The sequence below is a fragment of the Lucilia sericata genome, unplaced genomic scaffold, assembly GCF_015586225.1.
Source record: "Lucilia sericata isolate MDLA Ls3-8-SP2 unplaced genomic scaffold, ASM1558622v1 Contig000560F_arrow, whole genome shotgun sequence".
NCBI classification, from domain to species: domain Eukaryota; kingdom Metazoa; phylum Arthropoda; class Insecta; order Diptera; family Calliphoridae; genus Lucilia; species Lucilia sericata.
The window spans coordinates 237,436-260,000 of record NW_023994570.1 but is presented as its reverse complement, the minus strand read 5'-3'; the positions used below and the strand labels follow the sequence as shown (position 1 = coordinate 260,000).

The 22,565-nt window shown below is 32.1% G+C and overlaps 2 protein-coding genes across 5 annotated transcripts in view; one reads left to right on the top strand and one right to left on the bottom strand.

The window, feature by feature from the left end:
- Positions 1–5,563, bottom strand: part of LOC119606222 (probable serine/threonine-protein kinase MARK-A) — a 13,904-nt gene extending 8,341 nt beyond the window's left edge. Inside the window, 1 exon segment of the mRNA XM_037959648.1 lies at positions 4,613–5,563. Coding sequence (XP_037815576.1) covers positions 4,613–4,978 — 366 coding nt within the window. The 5' untranslated portion in view covers positions 4,979–5,563.
- Positions 5,564–6,541: 978 nt separating this feature from the next.
- On the top strand, positions 6,542–20,569 carry LOC119606213 (protein transport protein Sec31A). Of its 4 annotated transcripts, none has more exons than XM_037959638.1 (12): positions 6,542–6,667; positions 6,918–7,137; positions 7,198–8,167; positions 8,231–8,474; positions 8,548–8,663; positions 9,252–9,366; positions 12,301–13,742; positions 18,804–19,019; positions 19,433–19,549; positions 19,614–20,000; positions 20,148–20,219; positions 20,290–20,569. In XM_037959638.1, the coding sequence occupies exons 2-12, from the start codon at positions 6,941–6,943 to the stop codon at positions 20,476–20,478; spliced, it is 4,065 nt and encodes a 1,354-aa protein (XP_037815566.1). In that variant the 5' UTR covers positions 6,542–6,667; positions 6,918–6,940; the 3' UTR covers positions 20,479–20,569. The 4 variants fall into 4 exon arrangements, with proteins under 4 accessions (XP_037815566.1, XP_037815564.1, XP_037815565.1 ...); XM_037959636.1 differs by having other exon boundaries at positions 6,908–7,137; XM_037959637.1 differs by having other exon boundaries at positions 6,542–6,844; positions 6,908–7,137.
- The last annotated feature ends 1,996 nt before the right edge of the window (positions 20,570–22,565 follow it).

The following is a 22,565-nucleotide window of genomic DNA, read 5'->3' as shown; positions in this document are numbered from 1 at the left end:
GTAGTGGTCATCTAAATAGTTTATCCTACTTTAAAGAAATTTTTATATTGACTATAGTCTAGACTAGACTAAAGACAAGACTATAGTCTAGTCTATAGTCTAGTCTATAGTCTAGTCTATAGTCTAGTCTATAGTCTAGTCTATAGTCTAGTCTATAGTCTAGTCTATAGTCTAGTCTATAGTCTAGTCTATAGTCTAGTCTATAGTCTAGTCTATAGTCTAGTCTATAGTCTAGTCTAGTCTATAGTCTAGTCTATAGTCTAGTCTATAGTCTAGTCTATAGTCTAGTCTATAGTCTAGTCTATAGCCTAGTCTATAGTCTAGTCTATAGTCTAGTCTATAGTCTAGTCTGTAGTGTTGTCTATAGTCTAGTCTATAGTCTTGTCTCTAGTCTAGTCTATAGTCTATTCTATAGTCTAGTATATAGTCTAATCTATAGTCTAGTCTATAGTCTAGTCTATAGTCTAGTCTATAGTCTAGTCTATACTCTAGTCTATACTCTAGTCTATACTCTAGTCTATACTCTAGTCTATAGTCTAGTCTAGTCTAGTCTATAGTCTAGTCTATAGTCTAGTCTATAGTCTAGTCTATAGTCTAGTCTATAGTCTAGTCTATAGTCTAGTCTATAGTCTAGTCTATAGTCTAGTCTATAGTCTAGTCTATAGTCTAGTCTATAGTCTATTCTATAGTCTAGTCTATAGTCTAGTCTATAGTCTAGTCTATAGTCTAGTCTATAGTCTAGTCTATAGTCTAGTCTATAGTCTAGTCTATAGTCTAGTCTATAGTCTAGTCTATAGTCTAGTCTATAGTCTAGTCTATAGTCTAGTCTATAGTCTAGTCTATAGTCTAGTCTATAGTCTAGTCTATAGTCTAGTCTATAGTCTAGTCTATAGTCTAGTCTATAGTCTAGTCTATAGTCTAGTCTATAGTCTAGTCTATAGTCTAGTCTATAGTCTAGTCTATAGTCTAGTCTATAGTCTAGTCTATAGTCTAGTCTATGGTCTAGTCTATAGTCTAGTATATAGTCTAGTCTATAGTCTAGTCTATGGTCTAGTCTATAGTCTAGTATAGTCTAGTCTATAGTCTAGTCTATAGTCTAGTCTATAGTCTAGTCTATAGTCTAGTCTATAGTCTAGTCTATAGTCTAGTCTATAGTCTAGTCTATAGTCTAGTCTATAGTCTAGTCTATAGTCTAGTCTATAGTCTAGTCTATAGTCTAGTCTATAGTCTAGTCTATAGTCTAGTCTATAGTCTAGTCTATAGTCTAGTCTATAGTCTAGTCTATAGTCTAGTCTATAGTCTAGTCTATAGTCTAGTCTATAGTCTAGTCTATAGTCTAGTCTATAGTCTAGTCTATAGTCTAGTCTATAGTCTAGTCTATAGTCTAGTCTATAGTCTAGTCTAGTCTATAGTCTAGTCTATAGTCTAGTCTATAGTCTAGTCTATAGTCTAGTCTATAGTCTAGTCTATAGTCTAGTCTATAGTCTAGTCTGTAGTCTAGTCTATAGTCTAGTCTGTAGTCTAGTCTATAGTCTAGTCTGTAGTCTAGTCTATAGTCTAGTCTGTAGTCTAGTCTATAGTCTAGTCTGTAGTCTAGTCTATAGTCTGGTCTGTAGTCTAGTCTATAGTCTAGCCTATAGGCTAGTCTATAGTCTAGCCTATAGGCTAGTCTATAGTCTAGTCTATAGTCTAGTCCATAGTATAGTCTGTAGTCTAATCTATAGTCTAGACTATAGTCTAGTTTATAATCTAGTCTATAGTCTAGGCCATAGTCTAGACCGAACTGTAATTTAGTATATTGTCTGTAATATAACCTGGACTATACCCTACTGCTTGAATATAATTTCTAACGCCTTTTTTAGATTTTATGCTAATTAGCCGATCATTACTGTTTTCTTTATAAATATTTAAAAAAAATTTATTTGTAAACAAAATTTTATAAACATTCAGTTGTTCTAATCCATTTTTATAAATGTGACTCGAGAACCACACCAAAATACAATTAAAATTAAAAGTCATCTGTCTAATAAATAACATTTTAAAAATATACTAGTTAGGAATATTTATATTTTTTGTTAATAATTAAAAAATATTACCACACAGTCTAAGGAATTAAAAGTATAAACATTAATCATAATTTCGTGTAGTATAGATATTTAGTTGTTTCATTTTGCTGGCTTTTTTTATATACATATAACAAAGATTTATTAAATATATAGATAAATAATGTACATTTATTTTTATTTATTTATTTATTTATTTAATAAATTGTGCCCTAAAGGTTTTCTTTAAAATCCCTTTAATATTTTTGACATTAGCAAAAAATCGCACCAATATATAACAATACAAATATCCCTTTAAGTGGCAACACAAAACTGTAAAAATAAAAACAAACAACAGTCAGAGGAGACAAACATCCAAATACACATACATAAGTACTACGTGCCTACATACATATACGACATCACCCACCAGCCCCTTATACCAGACTCCTCTCACCATTTATTCCCTAAAAAACATATGGAAGTGTTAAATTAAATACAAAAAGAAAAAAAAAACGTGTTTATATGAATTGCCCATTTTTTATTGTTGTGCTTTATTATTTAGCCTACTAAAGAGCTGGGCAAATAATAATCATATACAAACTAACTTACATACATATGTACATCGAATAAAATGTATGAATGTATGAACATTTAATGACATACAAACCATATATATGTATATTTGTACGTCTATCTGTCTGTCTGTCTATCTATTTATCTCTGTTTATATTTTAACAGACACATCTACAAATTTGTTTACGTTTTTATTTTGGTTTTTGGTTAAAAATTCACATTGGAAATTTTTATTGTTGAGTTGTTTTTTTTTTTTTTTTTTTTTATTAAAAAAAAAAAATATTTTTTAACTATTGTTGTTTTTATTTTCGCTTTTTTCTTATTTTATTATGGTATAATTTAGTTATTATATATTTGTGTATGTTTGTGTATTAGGATTTCATTAGATGTTTGTTGCTTTTTATCGTCGTTTATATTTTGTGCTTTAATTTGTTTACAATTTAAAGAATTAAGCAAACTAGTAAAAAAAAAAAAATAGTCTATTTAGTTGTTTTTGTATTTTTAGATATTTTTCTTGCGAAAATAGAAATATTTATTATTGTTTTTAATTTAGTTCATCGTTTAGCTTTTTTTCTGCTTTGTTAAATTGAGTATTTCTTAAAAGTTTAATAGAAATTACTATTAAATTTTTAAATTTAACAGTTTTTTTTAAGCAAAACAACAAAATATACAATTAATTATGCTTTATAAGGTGAATTTTTATAAAATCTGGTTGAAACAATAAATTTCTTTAGAAAACTAAAAATTACTTCTTTAGACAAATTTCTATACAGAATTGTTTTCTTTAAAAAATTATATTAAAAACTGTCTTTTGCGGACAAAATTCTTTAGAAATTTTTTCTATTTAAACAAATATTTTTAGAATAACATCTTCATGAACAATTTACCAAGGAAGGAAACTTTTTTTAAAACAATTCTATAAAAAAGACAAATACAAAGATATATTTATATAAAAAACTGTCTTCAAAAATGAGACATTTCTATAAGAAAGTGCCTCTTAAGTTCTATAATGACTATACAACTTGCTATTTTTATACCTTAAGGTGAGGTTTGATGATAAGAGGTTTAGTTTAGTTTAGTCTTAGCTAAAATATATTGATATTATGAAATTATAAAAAAAGATTGGGCAAAGTGTAATAAACTAATAATAAACAACTTAAATATATACAGTAAGGGTCAGCTAATTAGAAAAAGTAAGTTCCCTTTACAAATTCACCACAAAAATTTGTTATTTTTATACAAATTTCGATAGAATACTGACATTCTTAGAATCATTTGTATAGAAAAGTATCTTTCTTAGGAGCTACCACAGTGTTTCCCCTGTGTGCAAAGAAGATGTTTACTCTAGTCAAGTTTTATATGTAATTTAATCTATAGTCTAGTCTATAGTTTAATATATAGTTTATTATATAGACTAGTCTGCAATCTAGTTTATAGTCAAGCCTACAGTTTAGTGTAGTTTATAGTATAGTCTATTGTTTATTCCATAGTTTAGTCTATAATATAGAGTCTAGTCTAGTAGCACAGTCTATAGTTTATTTTATAGTATTGTTTATAGAATATTCTGTAGACTAGTCTAATCTATAGTCAATAGTTTATTTGATAGTTTAATCTATAGTAGAGTTTAGTCTGTAGTCTAGTCTTTAGTCTTTAATCAAGTCTGTAGTTTAGTCCATATTTTATTCTATATTATAACCTATTCTATAGTAGTCTTTAGTGTAGTCCACAGTTGATTTCATCATTTAAGCTATAATTTATTATATGGTCTTGTATGTAGTACATTTTAGTCTATATTTAAGTCTATAGTCTAATTTATAGTATGTATTTTTAGAAGAAGACACTTTTATATAGAAAAGTATCTTCCTCAGACACATTTCTATAGGAAAGTAGATAGATATAATCCTAAATATTAATAACTATAGTAAAATATATAAACAAACTACTACTAAAATAACCACAAAATAATTAAATCAGATTTAGTTGTGACAATTTACCTGCTTAAAGAAATCCACACACTGTGAATAAAATATAAAATTTCTGGGATACTTTTGTAGAAATGTTTGTCTTAAAACATTCGTTAAAGAAAAAGAAGACTCGTTACTGGGTTTCGCAATAGTATTGTTATTGGAAGACGTTGCTGCTAACAATGTATTGTTGCAATCATTAGATTGCGACGACGACGATGATTGTGATTGTTGCATAGCAACAGCTGCCGCTACGGCTGCATTATTTTCCTTTAAGTCAGCTGTTGCAACAGCTGCTGTTGTTGCAGCCGGCTGGTGGTGGTGTTGCTGCTGCTGCTGCTGTTGTTGATTATTGCTGGTAGCAATAAAATTTAAACATTTGCACGAGATCAACATGATGATGATGGGGTTTGTTTAAATTATATAGAAAGAAAAACACTAACAGACTGAGTAGTACAAACAGTTTTATCTAGTTTTCTAATATTATTCTTTGTTAGGAGTATTAATTATGGCCACTTTTTTGTATTATTTATTTTACAAAGAACACTTTTTCTTTTTTACTTAAATTCTTACACTTGTGCGTTTTACTTTTCTTTGCTTGTTTTTCTCCTTTTTCTTCTTTATTTTTCTTTGCTTTTTCGTCTTTTGGCTCTTTTTTCCGAACGAACACTTTTTTCATAAATTTTCTTTTATTTTTTTTTATGGCTTTTGAAATTACGTTCTATCTTCTTGGTTATAATTCCCTTTTATGCAAATTAATTGATTTTTAATTTAGATTTTATTTTAATTTAAACGAAAGTTTGCTCAACAATTTTTTAATATTGTCTAGAATTCCAGCTTTTTTCTTTTATAAAAAGTAGGAATTTTTATGTAAACGGGAAATATTAATGCACAAATAAAATAGATTTTAATTTTCTATTTTTTCTTCTTTTCGTCTACTACACCACACACATAAAATAATCTTTTTGCCAGAGTTCTACGCTGACTAAAATTTAACAACGGCGTCGGTCGTTACTACAAATTTTGACGGCGAATTAAAATCGTTAGTAATTCACCAGAAGAATCGTATATAAATGCATAGCCCGTGTCTATATGACTGCACTTAACAAAACGTTGGCAGAAAAAAAAATTTTTTTTTATGTTAATGCATAGGGGTAGCTGATTTCATCATGACAACTCACAGATTATTTTACTAAATAATGCTATATTTCATAAATACACTTAAAATTAAATGTTAATTTTGTAAATAAATGCAAATTTCACAAAAACTTATGTTAAAATTCAATTAATTGCACAAAAACAAAATTCTTTGAATTTTTACAATACAATGACGGTTTTTATCATGACAACGTTGTCTAAACAATTGCTTAGACAATATTAATATCATAACGATGCTATTACGCTAATAAATGGCGTCTGTACCTGCTAATTTTTTTATCATGATTATAATTTGACGTTTAGCATAATAAATATTTGTCTATTATAGACACGAAGATACGGGTTAAAAAGATATGTGTATTTTACCACAAAATTTTTATATTTAAGTAAATAAATATTATAAAATATATAAAGCCATTTATTTCAACAATTCTATAAAAATATTCCTTTCTTGTAGGGTAGTTTGTTTGCGATATCCCGGTTTTTGTATGAAAACACGAATCAGCTTATTCTTCACGGAACGTAATGCCTTTAATTTTAATTTTTACAATAATACAATTTTTAATTATTTATTATATTACTATCAAAAAAGAGTAATGAAACCATTTTCTTTAATATGTTAGTATTTTACTAATCATTATTTTTTTAATTAACAATCCAACTTTCTTAAATTATATAGTAATTCCTTCAAAAACAATTTCTTATCTCCTAACACAACATTTTTTCTCTCAGTGTTTGGTTATATGACAATCTATTACAAAATATCAACAACAATTTTCACCATTCTCTTATTGCTGTCAGATTTTATTTTACTTTGTGCCTGAGAACAACGAGAAAAAATATACGTCGGCAGATTATTTGTATTATTTTTTAAACAATTTATAACTATTAAATTGTATTAAAAACCAATAATTGTTAATTTAAAAGGTAGTTTTATAAGTAAATAATAATTATTAATAAAATAGTGTTTAGTAAATAAACAATACAAGCAAAAACAAGCAAGTTAACTAAATAAAACAGAAAAAAACCAATGACGAAAGAGAAACAAGAAAATTGATGACGGGGACATTTTTAATTGGTGCCAGCAATAAACAGATTTTTTTCGTATGATATTTTTAAGAAATAATTTTTGAAATCTTTTTATACTTTAATGAATAATTTATTTAGTTTTCTTTAGTTGTGTGGGAATAGAGATACAAAATGAAAATCAAGGAGTTACAGAAGACAGTAAACATAGCCTGGTCACCGTTGCCGCAACATCCCATTTACTTGGCAGCCGGTACTGCAGCCCAACAATTCGATTCCAATGTTAATTCTAGCTTGGAAATATATTCTACCAATTTTAGCGATCCCAGCTATGATTTGGAGCTTAAAGCCTCAGTGCCCAGTCAGTATAGGTAAGTTTGAAAGAAATATATTTAAAAAGGGTTGTGTTGGTAACTTGATTTTTGTTCTAGATTTCAAAAACTGATCTGGAGTCCCACGGGCTATGGTAGCACTCATGATAATGGTTTAATAGTGGGTGGCTGTGAGGGTGGCCATGTTATGATTTATTCTCCAGCCAAAATGTTGGCTAATGAAGAGGGTCTTATAGCACGCCAGGATAAACATACTGGACCGGTTAGTGGTTTGGACTTTAATCCCTTCCAAACGAATCTCTTGGCTTCTTGTGCTTCCGAATCGGAAATTTTCATTTGGGATCTTAACAACACCACCACCCACATGAATCCCGGCACTAAAACCCAACCCTTTGAAGACGTCAAAAATGTGTCGTGGAATCGTCAGGTGCAACATATTTTGGCTTCTGTATTTAGTTCTCGTTGTGTTATCTGGGATTTGCGTAAAAGTGAACAAATTATCAAATTATCGGATACACAATCCCGTGTACGTTGGCATGCCATACAATGGCATCCGGAAGTGGCTACACAGGTGTGGTTAGCTTCGGAAGATGATCAGGCACCCGTGGTACAACTATGGGATTTACGTTATGCCACTGCTCCCGCTAAAACTATGCAAATACATCAACGCGGCATGTTGGGCATGTCCTGGTGTCCTCGTGATATTGATTTAATGGTTTCTTGCGGTAAAGATAATCGCATATTCTGTTGGAATCCCAATACTCAAGCCTCAGAAGGTGAAATACTATCCGAAGTGGCTACCACAGCTACTTGGTATTCAGATGTACAATGGTGTCCCAGAAATCCAGCGCTTATAGCCAGTTCCAGTTTGGATGGTAATGTTTCCATCTATTCTTTATTCGGTGGTGTTCAACAACAAGTACAAACTGCCAATAAAATCGCCGATTCTTTTCCCGGCATGGATCAATTTGCTCAGGCTCCCATGCCTCAGCAAACTGCGCCAGTGGTTTATCATGATTTGAAGTATGCTCCTAAATGGATTAAGAAACCATGTGGTGTTACATTTGGGGTGAGTTTTTAAATATTTTAAAGTTTTCAATAAAATATCTATTTTTTTTTTTCTTTTTTTAAGTTTGGTGGCAAATTGGTTTCTTTCAACAATAAATCCAAAACTATCAATATTTCTCAAGTTACCACTGAACCCGTATTAGTGGAAAAAGCTAAAGCTTTGGAAAAATCTCTTAGTGAAGCCAATTTTATAGAGTATTGTCGTCAAAAGGCCGATGAAATGACTGATCAAAATGGCCGTTATTTATGGTATTTCATTAAAGCCAATTTTGAACGTAATCCTAAAGAAGAAATTCTTAATTTATTAGGTAATTTTATAAATAAATTTCAATCATAAAGTATTAAAGTAATAGCTTAATATGTTTCATATTTAAAAACAAGGTTTCAACAAAGAAGACATTGATAGCAAATTTTCAAAATATGTACCCGAAGAGGATACCACACAGCAAAACCAAGATTTGGATCAATTAAACAATCGTATGGCTCAGTTAACACATGTAAGTATTTTCTTAAAATAAATAGTTTTTAATTTTTTGTTTAACTGATAACAAACTCCACGTGGCATGTTCAGTTTTACTCGATTTATTATTTATTTACTTTAATGCAATCAAACTCTGCATTAAGGCTTCATTTAGAGTCTACTTTCTTATCACTTACTCTCTCTTCACTTGCTCTCTTAAAGTAAAAGAAATACTAACAACAACTAGCACAGCATCTAATCATTTCCTTTCCCTTCCTATAGACATGATAAAGAATTTTTTTGAAAAAACAATTACATTTTCAATTTTTTTTATCAATTTATTAACATTTTTTAATTAAAACAAAATAACAAAATAAATTTCATATCATTTAACTAAAAAAATAAATAAAACATACATAACTAAAACAAGAGTGATTCAACGGATGTTGAATGTGATCAAAGTACTGATGGCAGCACAAATAGTTATACGGTAAGCTTAAGGCTTAATATTTAACATTTAAATCATCAGCTTACTTTTTATTTTTTGAACTTATGTTTTAGTTTATTTACAAAAAAATAAAGTTTTTCTTAATTAATCGGTAATTTTTAATAATCTTTTTTTTAGCAACAGTTTGATAATAATACTGTATTTGATGGCATAGCTGCTGCCCAAAAGGATTTAAATAATAGTGAAGATGTTCAGAAACCTTTGCCGCAATTTAAAATACCCAACGGGGAACGTAAGTTTAATATTTTTTAAATTAAGGAACAATTTAATTTCCACAATATGCAATAGTCTAGTCTAGTCTATAGTCTAGTCTATAGTCTAGTCTATAGTCTAGTCTATAATCTAGTCTATAGTCTAGTCTATAGTCTAGTCTATAGTCTAGTCTAGTCTATAGTCTAGTCTATAGTCTAGTCTATAGTCTAGTCTATAGTCTAGTCTATAGTCTAGCCTATAGTCTAGTCTATAGTCTAGTCTATAGTCTATCCTATAGTCTAGTCTATAGTCTAGTCTATAGTCTAGTCTATAGTCTAGTCTATAGTCTAGTCTATATTCTAGTCTATAGTCTAGTCTATAGTCTAGTCAATAGTCTAGTCTATAGCCTAGTCTATAGTCTAGTCTATAGTCTAGTCTATAGTCTAGTCTATAGTCTAGTCTATAGTCTAGTCTAAAGTCTAGTCTATAGTCTAGTCTATAGTCTAGTCTATATTCTAGTCTATATTCTGTCTATAGTCTAGTCTATAGTCTAGTCTATAGTCTAGTCTATATTCTAGTCTATATTCTAGTCTATATTCTAGTCTATAGTCTAGTCTATAGTCTAGTCTATAGTCTAGTCTAGTCTAGTCTATAGTCTAGTCTATAGTCTAGTCTATAGTCTAGTCTATAGTCTAGTCTATAGTCTAGTCTATAGTCTAGTCTATAGTCTAGTCTATAGTCTAGTCTATAGTCTAGTCTATAGTCTAGTCTATAGTCTAGTCTATAGTCTAGTCTATAGTCTAGTCTATAGTCTAGTCTATAGTCTAGTCTATAGTCTAGTCTATAGTCTAGTCTATAGTCTAGTCTATAGTCTAGTCTATAGTCTAGTCTATAGTCTAGTCTATAGTCTAGTCTATAGTCTAGTCTATAGTCTAGTCTATAGTCTAGTCTATAGGTCTAGTCTATAGTCTAGTCTATAGTCTAGTCTATAGTCTAGTCTATAGTCTAGTCTATAGTCTAGTCTATAGTCTAGTCTATAGTCTAGTCTATAGTCTAGTCTATAGTCTAGTCTATAGTCTAGTCTATAGTCTAGTTATAGTCTAGTCTATAGTCTAGTCTATAGTCTAGTCTAGTCTAGTCTAAAGTCTAGTCTATAGTCTAGTCTATAGTCTAGTCTATAGTCTAGTCTATAGTCTAGTCTATAGTCTAGTCTATAGTCTAGTCTAGTCTATAGTCTAGTCTATAGTCTAGTCTATAGTCTAGTCTATAGTCTAGTCTATAGTCTAGTCTATAGTCTAGTCTATAGTCTAGTCTATAGTCTAGTCTATAGTCTAGTCTATAGTCTAGTCTATAGTCTAGTCTATAGTCTAGTCTATAGTCTAGTCTATAGTCTAGTCTATAGTCTAGTCTATAGTCTAGTCTATAGTCTAGTCTATAGTCTAGTCTATAGTCTAGTCTATAGTCTAGTCTATAGTCTAGTCTATAGTCTAGTCTATAGTCTAGTCTATAGTCTAGTCTATAGTCTAGTCTATAGTCTAGTCTATAGTCTAGTCTATAGTCTAGTCTATAGTCTAGTCTATAGTCTAGTCTATAGTCTAGTCTATAGTCTAGTCTATAGTCTAGTCTATAGTCTAGTCTATAGTCTAGTCTATAGTCTAGTCTATAGTCTAGTCTATAGTCTAGTCTATAGTCTAGTCTATAAGTCTCGTCTATAGTCTAGTCTATAGTCTAGTATATAGTCTAGTCTATAGTTAGTCTATAGTCTAGTCTATAGTCTAGTCTATAGTCTAGTCTATAGTCTAGTCTATAGTCTAGTCTATAGTCTAGTCTATAGTCTAGTCTATAGTCTAGTCTATAGTCTAGTCTATAGTCTAGTCTAGTCTAGTCTAGAGTCTAGTTATAGTCTAGTATAAGTCTAGTCTATAGCTAGTCTATAGTCTATCTATAGTCTAGTCTATAGTCTAGTCTATAGTCTAGTCTATAGTCTAGGTCTATAGTCTAGTCTATAGTCTAGTCTATAGTTAGTCTATAGTCTAGTCTATAGTCTAGTCTATAGTCTAGTCTATAGTCTAGTCTATAGTCTAGTCTATAGTCTAGTCTATAGTCTAGTCTATAGTCTAGTCTATAGTCTAGTCTATAGTCTAGTCTATAGTCTAGTCTATAGTCTAGTCTATAGTCTAGTCTATAGTCTAGTCTATAGTCTAGTCTATAGTCTAGTCTAGTCTAGTCTAGTCTATAGTCTAGTCTATAGTCTAGTCTATAGTCTAGTCTATAGTCTAGTCTATAGTCTAGTATATAGTCTAGTCTATAGTCTAGTCTATAGTCTAATCTATAGTCTAGTCTATAGTCTAGTCTATAGTCTAGTCTATAGTCTAGTCTGTAGTCTAGTCTATAGTCTAGTCTATAGTCTAGTCTATAGTCTAGTCTATAGTCTAGTCTATAGTCTAGTCTATAGTCTAGTCTATAGTCTAGTCTATAGTCTAGTCTATAGTCTAGTCTATAGTCTAGTCTATAGTCTAGTCTAGTCTAGTCTAGTCTATATTCTAGTATAGTCTGTATTCTAGTCTATAGTCTAGTCTAGTCTATATTCTAGTCTATAGTCTAGTCTATAGTCTAGTCTATAGTCTAGTCTATAGTCTAGTCTATAATGTAGTCTATAGGCTAGCCTATAGTCTAGTCTATAGTCCAGTTTATAGTCCAGTCTATAGTCCAGTCTATAGTCCAGTCTATAGTCCAGTCTATAGTCCAGTCTATAGTTTAGTCTATAGTTTAGTCTATAGTCTAGTCTACAGTCTATTCTATATTGTACTCTATAGTCTAATCTATAGTCAAACATATAACGTGGAGTCTAGTCTATATTCTACACTATAATCTAGTTTATAGTCTAGTTTTTTAGTCATGTCTATAGTCAAGTCTATCGTCTAGTATAAAACAATTTCTTAATATTTTTGTAATTTCTTTTCCTTTTTTTTAGATGCCGACAGCCTTATTACCGAAGCTATACTTACTGGCAATCTCGAGGCTGCTGTACATTTATGTCTTAATTCTCAACGTACCGCTGAAGCCTTTATTATCGCCTCTACAGCTGGCATAGAATTCTTAACGAAAATCCAGAATAACTATTTGCAGGAGCAACAAAGTGAATTATCAAATGTTATTTCCGCTCTAATAACACGCGATTGGATGGACTTTGTTACCCGCTGTACCATCGATTCCTGGAAAGAGGCTTTAGTGGCCGCTCTTAAGCATAGTGAACGTAAAGTGGTGGATATTTGTGAAAAACTAGGTGATCGTCTATTAAATGAGTCTTCCTCGACGGGCAACTTGGAGTATACACGTAATGCTATGTTGTGTTATATATGTGCTGGTAATATCGACAAATTGGTGATGGCCTGGTATCAATTGAAACAATTGGAAAATCAAAATACAAATTATAAATTAAATACCGAAGAATTACAAGAATTGGCGGAGATTGTAATGTTAATGAATAAGTCGTTGGAGGAACAGGGTATAGCTGTTGAATTGAATAGTAAAGTGGCTGATTTTATTAAGGAATATGGTGGTTTACTAGTGGCTCAAGGTGCTTTCACCGCCGCCTTGGCTTATATAATGGAAATTAAAGCATCAGCTACACATCCCGATTTGGATGATTTAAAACAGAGAATTTATAGTATTGTACAACCAGCTACAGCAAAACCAGCTCAGGCTACAATGCCACAACAAAATGTATATCAAAGGCAACAGCAACAGCCTAGAGGTTCATTTTCAGCTATGCCTGGCTATGCAACAGCAGCTCCTTTGCAGCCCACAGTGCCAATGAGCAATCCTTATGCACCACCAGCAGCTGCCAATAATTGGAATGCCAATCCTGTAAATAATCCCATGGCCCCACCATATGCCACACAACCCTTGGCAGCAAATACTGTAGCACCCCCTGCTCCTCCTACTTTATTTAATCCAGCCACAGCTATGCCAGCTGCTGTAAAGCCACCTGTTAATGAAAACTTAGCACAGCCACCACGTCCACTCAGTACTGCCAGTTCACAAGGTGGCACTACTTCGGGAGGCGGTTTAGCTTCTAGATCCAAATATGTATTAGATCCCTCTGTAGCGCCTGCTGGTCCTATGGGTGGTTATGGCAATACTTATAATCCAGCACCTGCACCACAACCTCCTGTACCCAATTCCTTTAATACCACACCATTTAATGCTAATCCCATGGCTGGCTCGAATGCTCCTTCCATAATGCAGCCAACATTTAATCCCACACCCTTCAGTAATAATTCCTACATGCCAGGAGTAGCCCCCATTGAAACAGCTCAAGCTGTAGTACCACCACCACCCATGCAAACTATACAACGTAATCCTACTCCACCACCAGGATGGAATGATCCTCCAGCTTTAAAAACTAGACAGGTAAATGATTTGTTAAATAAATTGTTAAAGGAATTTATAACAAAAATTATTAGAACTTTTTAAACTAAAAAAAATGTCCTTTCAAATCTTACATATACAGACTAGACCTAGTCTATAGTCTAGTCTATAGTCTAGTCTATAGTCTAGTCTATAGTCTAGTCTATAGTCTAGTCTATAGTCTAGTCTATAGTCTAGTCTATAGTCTAGTCTATAGTCTAGTCTATAGTCTAGTCTATAGTCTAGTCTATAGTCTAGTCTATAGTCTAGTCTATAGTCTAGTCTATAGTCTAGTCTAGTCTAGTCTATAGTCTAGTCTATAGTCTAGTCTATAGTCTAGTCTATAGTCTAGTCTATAGTCTAGTCTATAGTCTAGTCTATAGTCTAGTCTATAGTCTAGTCTATAGTCTAGTCTATAGTCTAGTCTATAGTCTAGTCTATAGTCTAGTCTATAGTCTAGTCTATAGTCTAGTCTATAGTCTAGTCTATAGTCTAGTCTATAGTCTAGTCTATAGTCTAGTCTATAGTCTAGTCTATAGTCTAGTCTATAGTCTAGTCTATAGTCTAGTCTATAGTCTAGTCTATAGTCTAGTCTATAGTCTAGTCTATAGTCTAGTCTATAGTCTAGTCTATAGTCTAGTCTATAGTCTAGTCTATAGTCTAGTCTATAGTCTAGTCTATAGTCTAGTCTATAGTCTAGTCTATAGTCTAGTCTATAGTCTAGTCTATAGTCTAGTCTATAGTCTAGTCTATAGTCTAGTCTATAGTCTAGTCTATAGTCTAGTCTATAGTCTAGTCTATAGTCTAGTCTATAGTCTAGTCTATAGTCTAGTCTATAGTCTAGTCTATAGTCTAGTCTATAGTCTAGTCTATAGTCTAGTCTATAGTCTAGTCTATAGTCTAGTCTATAGTCTAGTCTATAGTCTAGTCTATAGTCTAGTCTATAGTCTAGTCTATAGTCTAGTCTATAGTCTAGTCTATAGTCTAGTCTATAGTCTAGTCTATAGTCTAGTCTATAGTCTAGTCTATAGTCTAGTCTATAGTCTAGTCTATAGTCTAGTCTATAGTCTAGTCTATAGTCTAGTCTATAGTCTAGTCTATAGTCTAGTCTATAGTCTAGTCTATAGTCTAGTCTATAGTCTAGTCTATAGTCTAGTCTATAGTCTAGTCTATTGTCTAGTATATAGTCTAGTCTATAGTCTAGTCTATAGTCTAGTTTAGTCTAGTCTATAGTCTAGTCTGTAGTCTAGTCTATAGTCGAGTCTATAATCTAGTCTTAAGTCTAGTCTATAGTCTAGTCTATAGTCTAGTCTATAGTCTATAGTCTAGTCTATAGTCTAGTCTATAGTCTAGTCTATAGTCTAGTCTATAGTCTAGTCTATAGTCTAGTCTATAGTCTAGTCTATAGTCTAGTCTATAGTCTAGTCTATAGTCTAGTCTATAGTCTAGTCTATAGTCTAGTCTATAGTCCTAGTCTATAGTCTAGTCTATAGTCTAGTCTATAGTCTAGTCTATAGTCTAGTCTATAGTCTAGTCTATAGTCTAGTCTAGTAGTCTAGTCTATAGTCTAATCTATAGTTAGTCTATAGTCTAGTCTATATTCTAGACTTTAGTCTAGTCTATAGTCTAGACTTTAGTCTAGTCTAGTCTATAGTCTAGTCTATAGTCTAGTCTATAGTCTAGTCTATAGTCTAGTCTATGGTCTAGTCTAGTAGTCTATAGTCTAGTCTATAGTCTAGTCTATAGCTAGTCTATAGTCTAGTCTATAGTTAGTCTATTGTCTAGTCTAGTCTATAGTCTAGACTTTAGTCTAGTCTAGGTTAGTCTAGTCTATAGTCTAGTCTAATTCCTAGTCTAGTCTAGTCTATAGTCTAGTCTATAGTCTAGTCTATAGTCTAGTCTATAGTCCAGTCTATAGTCTAGTCTATAGTCTAGTCTATAGTCTAGTCTATAGTCTAGTCTAGTCTATAGTCTAGTCTATAGTCTAGTCTATAGTCTAGTCTATAGTCTAATCTATAGTTAGTCTATAGTCTAGTCTAGTCTATAGTCTAGACTTTAGTTTAGTCTATAGTCTAGTCTATAGTCTAGTCTATAGTCTAGTCTATAGTCTAGTCTATGGTCTAGTCTATTGTCTAGTCTAGTCTATAGTCTAGACTTCAGTCTAGTCTATAGTCTAGTCTATAGTCTAGTCTATAGTCTAGTCTATAGTCTAGTCTATGGTCTAGTCTATAGTCTAGTCTATAGTCTAGTCTATTGTCTAGTCTATTGTCTAGACTTTAGTCTAGTCTATAGTCTAGACTTTAGTCTAGTCTATAGTCTAGTCTATAGTCTAGTCTAGTCTAGTCTATAGTCTAGTCTATGGTCTAGTCTATAGTCGAGTCTATAGTCTAGTCTATAGTCTAGTCTATAGTCTAGTCTATAGTCTAGTCTATAGTCTAGTCTATAGTCTAGTCTATAGTCTAATCTATAGTTAGTCTATAGTCTAGTCTATAGTCTAGACTTTAGTCTAGTCTATAGTCTAGTCTATAGTCTAGTCTATAGTCTAGTCTATAGTTAGTCTATAGTCTAGTCTACTCTATAGTCTAGTCTATAGTCTAGTCTATAGTCTAGTCTGTAGTCTAGTCTATAGTCGAGTCTATAGTCTAGTCTATAGTCTAGTCTATAGTCTAGTCTATAGTCTAATCTATAGTTAGTCTATAGTCTAGTCTAGTCTATAGTCTAGACTTTAGTCTAGTCTATAATCTAGTCTATAGTCTAGTCTATAGTCTAGTCTATAGTCTAGTCTATAGTCTAGTCTATGGTCTAGTCTATAGTCTAGTCTATAGTTAGTCTATTGTCTAGTCTAGTCTATAGTCTAGTCTATAGTCTAGACTTCAGTCTAGTCTATAGTCTAGTCTATAGTCTAGTCTATAGTCTAGTCTATGGTCTAGTCTAAAGTCTAGTCTATAGTCTAGTCTATGGTCTAGTCTATAGTCTAGTCTATAGTCTAGTCTATAGTCTAGTCTATAGTCTAGTCTATAGTCTAGTCTATTGTCTAGTATATAGTCTAGTCTATAGTCTAGTCTATAGTCTAGTTTATAGTCTAGTCTATAGTCTAGTCTGTAGTCTAGTCTATAGTCGAGTCTATAATCTAGTCTTAAGTCTAGTCTATAGTCTAGTCTATAGTCTAGTCTATAGTCTAGTCTATAGTCTAGTCTATAGTCTAGTCTATAGTCTAGTCTATAGTCTAGTCTATAGTCTAGTCTATAGTCTAGTCTATAGTCTAGTCTATAGTCTAGTCTATAGTCTAGTCTATAGTCTAGTCTATAGTCTAGTCTATAGTCTAGTCTATAGTCTAGTCTATAGTCTAGTCTATAGTCTAGTCTATAGTCTAGTCTATAGTCTAGTCTATAGTCTAGTCTATGTCTAATCTATAGTTAGTCTATAGTCTAGTCTATAGTCTAGACTTTAGTCTAGTCTATAGTCTAGACTTTAGTCTAGTCTAGTCTATAGTCTAGTCTATAGTCTAGTCTATAGTCTAGTCTATAGTCTAGTCTATAGTCTAGTCTATGGTCTAGTCTATAGTCTATAGTCTAGTTCTATAGTCTAGTCTATAGTCTAGTCTATAGTCTAGTCTATAGTTAGTCTATTGTCTAGTCTAGTCTATAGTCTAGACTTTAGTCTAGTCTATAGTCTAGTCTATAGTCTAGTCTATAGTCTAGTCTATAGTCTAGTCTATAGTCTAGTCTATAGTCTAGTCTATAGTCTAGTCTATAGTCCAGTCTATAGTCTAGTCTATAGTCTAGTCTATAGTCTAGTCTATAGTCTAGTCTAGTCTATAGTCTAGTCTATAGTCTAATCTATAGTTAGTCTATAGTCTAGTCTAGTCTATAGTCTAGACTTTAGTTTAGTCTATAGTCTAGTCTATAGTCTAGTCTATAGTCTAGTCTATAGTCTAGTCTATGGTCTAGTCTATTGTCTAGTCTAGTCTATAGTCTAGACTTCAGTCTAGTCTATAGTCTAGTCTATAGTCTAGTCTATAGTCTAGTCTATAGTCTAGTCTATAGTCTAGTCTATGGTCTAGTCTATAGTCTAGTCTATAGTCTAGTCTATTGTCTAGTCTATTGTCTAGTCTATAGTCTAATCTATAGTTAGTCTATAGTCTAGTCTATAGTCTAGACTTTAGTCTAGTCTATAGTCTAGACTTTAGTCTAGTCTATAGTCTAGTCTATAGTCTAGTCTATAGTCTAGTCTATAGTCTAGTCTATGGTCTAGTCTATAGTCGAGTCTATAGTCTAGTCTATAGTCTAGTCTATAGTCTAGTCTATAGTCTAGTCTAGTCTAGTCTATAGTCTAGTCTATAGTCTAATCTATAGTTAGTCTATAGTCTAGTCTATAGTCTAGACTTTAGTCTAGTCTATAGTCTAGTCTATAGTCTAGTCTATAGTCTAGTCTATAGTTAGTCTATAGTCTAGTCTACTCTATAGTCTAGTCTATAGTCTAGTCTATAGTCTAGTCTGTAGTCTAGTCTATAGTCGAGTCTATAGTCTAGTCTATAGTCTAGTCTATAGTCTAGTCTATAGTCTAATCTATAGTTAGTCTATAGTCTAGTCTAGTCTATAGTCTAGACTTTAGTCTAGTCTATAATCTAGTCTATAGTCTAGTCTATAGTCTAGTCTATAGTCTAGTCTATAGTCTAGTCTATGGTCTAGTCTATAGTCTAGTCTATAGTTAGTCTATTGTCTAGTCTAGTCTATAGTCTAGTCTATAGTCTAGACTTCAGTCTAGTCTATAGTCTAGTCTATAGTCTAGTCTATAGTCTAGTCTATGGTCTAGTCTAAAGTCTAGTCTATAGTCTAGTCTATGGTCTAGTCTATAGTCTAGTCTATAGTCTAGTCTAGTCTATAGTCTAGTCTATTGTCTAGTCTAGTCTATAGTTATTAGTTTACAGTCTTTATTGTTACATATTTTCTGATTTTGCTTTTTATTTTGCTTTTTTGATCTCATTACTTTTTGTTTCATTTTTGTGTATATTATTCCTATATTTATGTTCTTTTACATTTCTACTTCTTTTCGACGTCCTAGAATATGTTTTTCTTCTCCCAGACAAAAAATGAAATGTCTGCTCGACATGCGGGCACCCGCAAATGGCAAAAGATTATTAATCATGAAAAGGACTCTGCAATTGTTAACAATAATAATCTATATAATGATTTTAATTTATTAAATACAAATTTTAGCAATGATTTCAATACTTCTACTACTACTTCTAATAATTTTCAAAACTCTTCACTTTATCAGGTATTCTGAAAAACCTGCAAATTTGTGTTCTGTTTCGTTTTTTTCTTTTTATTTAAATTTTTTATTAATTGAAATTAAATTTTTTTAGCAAAATTAAAAGAAATTGCTAAAACTTTGGAGAAAACAGAGAGGGTCTTCCAGTTATTAACAGCTTTTACTATTTCTTTAAATTTTGCTGAATTTTTTTTTTTAACAAATTATATTCTTTCCCAAACAAACTGTTACTTTTTATTAGTTTTAACAAATTTTTACTTTAATTTTGTATCAAAAGTTTTTAGAGTTCCTATAACTGTTACTCTAACAATTTTAAAACAGTTCACTGCTTCTGTTACTTTGTAATGTTTAATTTATTTGTTTAAATTTTACTTGAAATTAACTAAAGAAAAACCTAAATAAAATCTTTTTAATTTTAGCCCAAAAAAGTTGATAACACCTCAACTGCTGCGGCTCCTATTACTCATCCTTTGTTTGGTGTTGATCCCAATCAAAATCAAAATGGTTATATGGATCCTAATGCTCATTATCAACAAGTTAGTATTGAAGTTTAAATGAAGTTTCTTAGAAAATTAATTTAATTACTTATTATTCCAACAGCCTGGTATGCCACCACCAACTTCCCAAACTGGTCTACCACCACAAGCTAACATTTTAAATCCCCAACAACCACCTATGATGGGTGGCAGCTCGTATTATAATCCTGCTAATCAAATGCAAAACAATAATTTACCCCAACAACCCATGAATTTTCAAACTTCAGCTATACCCTCTCAACAGCAGCAACAACAACAGCTACCAGCTTGGCAAAATCAACCCACTCAGCCGGGCATGATGGGTGGTTATCAGGAGCAAGCGGCTCAGACTCAAACACATAGACAGCCAGAACCGCCTAAGGAGAAGCCACCACTACCAGAAGAATACATTTATTTGCAGACTGTACTCGAAGAGCTGAAGACAAATTGTTTGAATGCTGCCAATGATCCGGTAAGTTTTGAAAAAAAAAAAATTCACCAAAAAATTTTCACTAAAAATTTCACCAAAAAATTTTCACGAGTAATGTTCACTTGAATTTTCACCAAAACTTTGTTTATATTATTTTTTCAATTCATTTAATAAACCATTTCCTTTTAGCGTACTAAACGTAAATTTGTGGATGTCAACAAGCGTTTGGAAAATCTCTATGATTGTCTAAGAGATGGACGTGTAAGTTATTACAACATATTCTTTAATTTTCTATTCAAAGTTTAATTTTATAATTTCTTTCCTCTTTCAGCTTAATCCCGCTACAATTGAGGCATTAAATCAAATCATACAATTTCTACAAATCGGTGACTATGGCAATGCATTGCAGGTTCATACTCAAATCGCTTTCGGTTCGGACTTTTCACAATGTGCTGGTTTTATGCCGGGCCTTAAGGTACTCATACAATCGGCCAACGAATTACAAGTGTATTTACGATAGATTGTAAAACTTGTTACGAAACTAATATCAACAAAAAGAATGTTCTACTAACTATAAACTTATAAAATTAATTCATTCATTAAAAAAAAAATTACAAATAATTTTGCAATATTATTATTCCATTATCGTTATAGAAATTATATGACTTTTTTAATTTTTTTTGTCTAATTTGCATTTTTAAGTTTGTCTTGTCGTTTATTATTATCTTTTTTTTTTAGTTTTGAAAATTATTTACACTGCTAGCAGTGTGTTGAAAGTAAAAATTGCTTTAATTATTCTAATTTTATTCTAATTTTGTGTAATTTGTTTGGTTTAACTGTTAACATTTTGTTAATTATGAAAGTGCTTCATTTTTTCAACAATTCTATAGTTTGCTTCTCTTAAACAATTTTAAAATGCAATTATGTTTTAAACAATTAACAGTTACATATGTAAACGAGAAATAAATAAAATAATAAAATGTAGTTATTAAAACAACAAATAATTTTTGTTTATTTAATTTGTCGATTTAAATTTGTTAAACATTGTGCACTTCAGCTAATAACTCATACTATTGTTTGTTTGTACTACAGTCTAAAGTCTGGACTATAGTCTGGACTATAGATTAGTCTATAGTCTGGACTATATATTAGTCTATAGTCTGGACTATATATTAGTCTATAGTCTGGACTATAGTATCGTCTATAGTCTGGACTATAGTATCGTCTATAGTCTGGACTATAGTATCGTCTATAGTCTGGACTATAGTCTCGTCTATAGTCTGGACTATAGTCCCGTCTACAGTCTGGACTATAGTCTCGTCTACAGTCTGGACTATAGTCTGGACAATAGTCTCGTCTATAGTCTGGACTATAGTCTCGTCTATAGTCTGGACTTATAGTCCAGGACTATAGTCTCGTCTATAGTCTGGACTATAGTCTCGTCTACAGTCTCGTCTACAGTCTCGTCTATAGTCTGGACTATAGTCTCGTCTACAGTCTGGACTATAGTCTCGTCTATAGTCTGGACTATAGTCTCGTCTATAGTCTGGACTATAGTCTCGTCTATAGTCTGGACTATAGTCTCGTCTATAGTCTGGACTATAGTCTCGTCTATAGTCTGGACTATAGTCTCGTCTATAGTCTGGACTATAGTCTCGTCTGTAGTCTGGACTATAGTCTCGTCTATAGTCTGGACTGTAGTCTCGTCTATAGTCTGGACTGTAGTCTCGTCTATAGTCTGGACTATAGTCTCGTCTATAGTCTGGACTGTAGTCTCGTCTATAGTCTGGACTATAGTCTCGTTAGTCTCGTCTATAGTCTGGACTATAGTCTCGTCTATAGTCTCGTCTATAGTCTGGACTATAGTCTCGTCTATAGTCTGGACTATAGTCTCGTCTATAGTCTGGACTATAGTCTCGTCTAAAGTTTGGACTATAGTCTCGTCTATAGTCTGGACTATAGTCTCGTCTGTAGTCTGGACTATAGTCTCGTCTATAGTCTGGACTGTAGTCTCGTCTATAGTCTGGACTATAGTCTCGTCTATAGTCTGGACTGTAGTCTCGTCTATAGTCTGTACTGTAGTCTCGTCTATATTCCGGACTATAGTCTCGTCTATACTCTGGACCATAGTCTCGTCTATAGCCTGGACTATAGTCTCGTCTATAGCCTGGACTATAGTCTCGTCTATAGTCTGGACTATAGTCTCGTCTATAGTCTTGTCTATAGTCTCGTCTATATTCCGGACTATAGTCTCGTCTATACTCTGGACCATAGTCTCGTCTATAGCCTGGACTATAGTCTCGTCTATAGCCTGGACTATAGTCTCGTCTATACTCTGGACTGTAGTCTCGTCTATAGTCTGGACTATAGTCTCGTCTATAGTCTGGACTGTAGTTTAGTCTATAGTCTGGACTATAGTCTCGTCTATAGTCTGGATTATAGTCTAGATAGATAATAGTCTAAAGTCTGGACTATAGTCTCGTCTAAAGTCTGGTCTATAGTCTCGTCTAAAGTCTGGACTATAGTCTCGTCTAAAGTCTGGACTATAGTCTCGTCTATAGTCTGGACTATAGTCTCGTCTATAGTCTGGACTATAGTCTCGTCTAT

Bases quoted from the DNA above. Each gene is read 5' to 3' on its own strand.
- LOC119606213 (XM_037959638.1), top strand. From the start codon at position 6,941: ATGAAAATCAAGGAGTTACAGAAGACAGTAAACATAGCCTGGTCACCG. The intron at 8,664-9,251 runs GTAAGTATTTTC...TCTTTTTTTTAG, and splicing joins GTATGGCTCAGTTAACACAT to CAACAGTTTGATAATAATAC. The intron at 13,743-18,803 runs GTAAATGATTTG...TCGACGTCCTAG, and splicing joins CAGCTTTAAAAACTAGACAG to AATATGTTTTTCTTCTCCCA.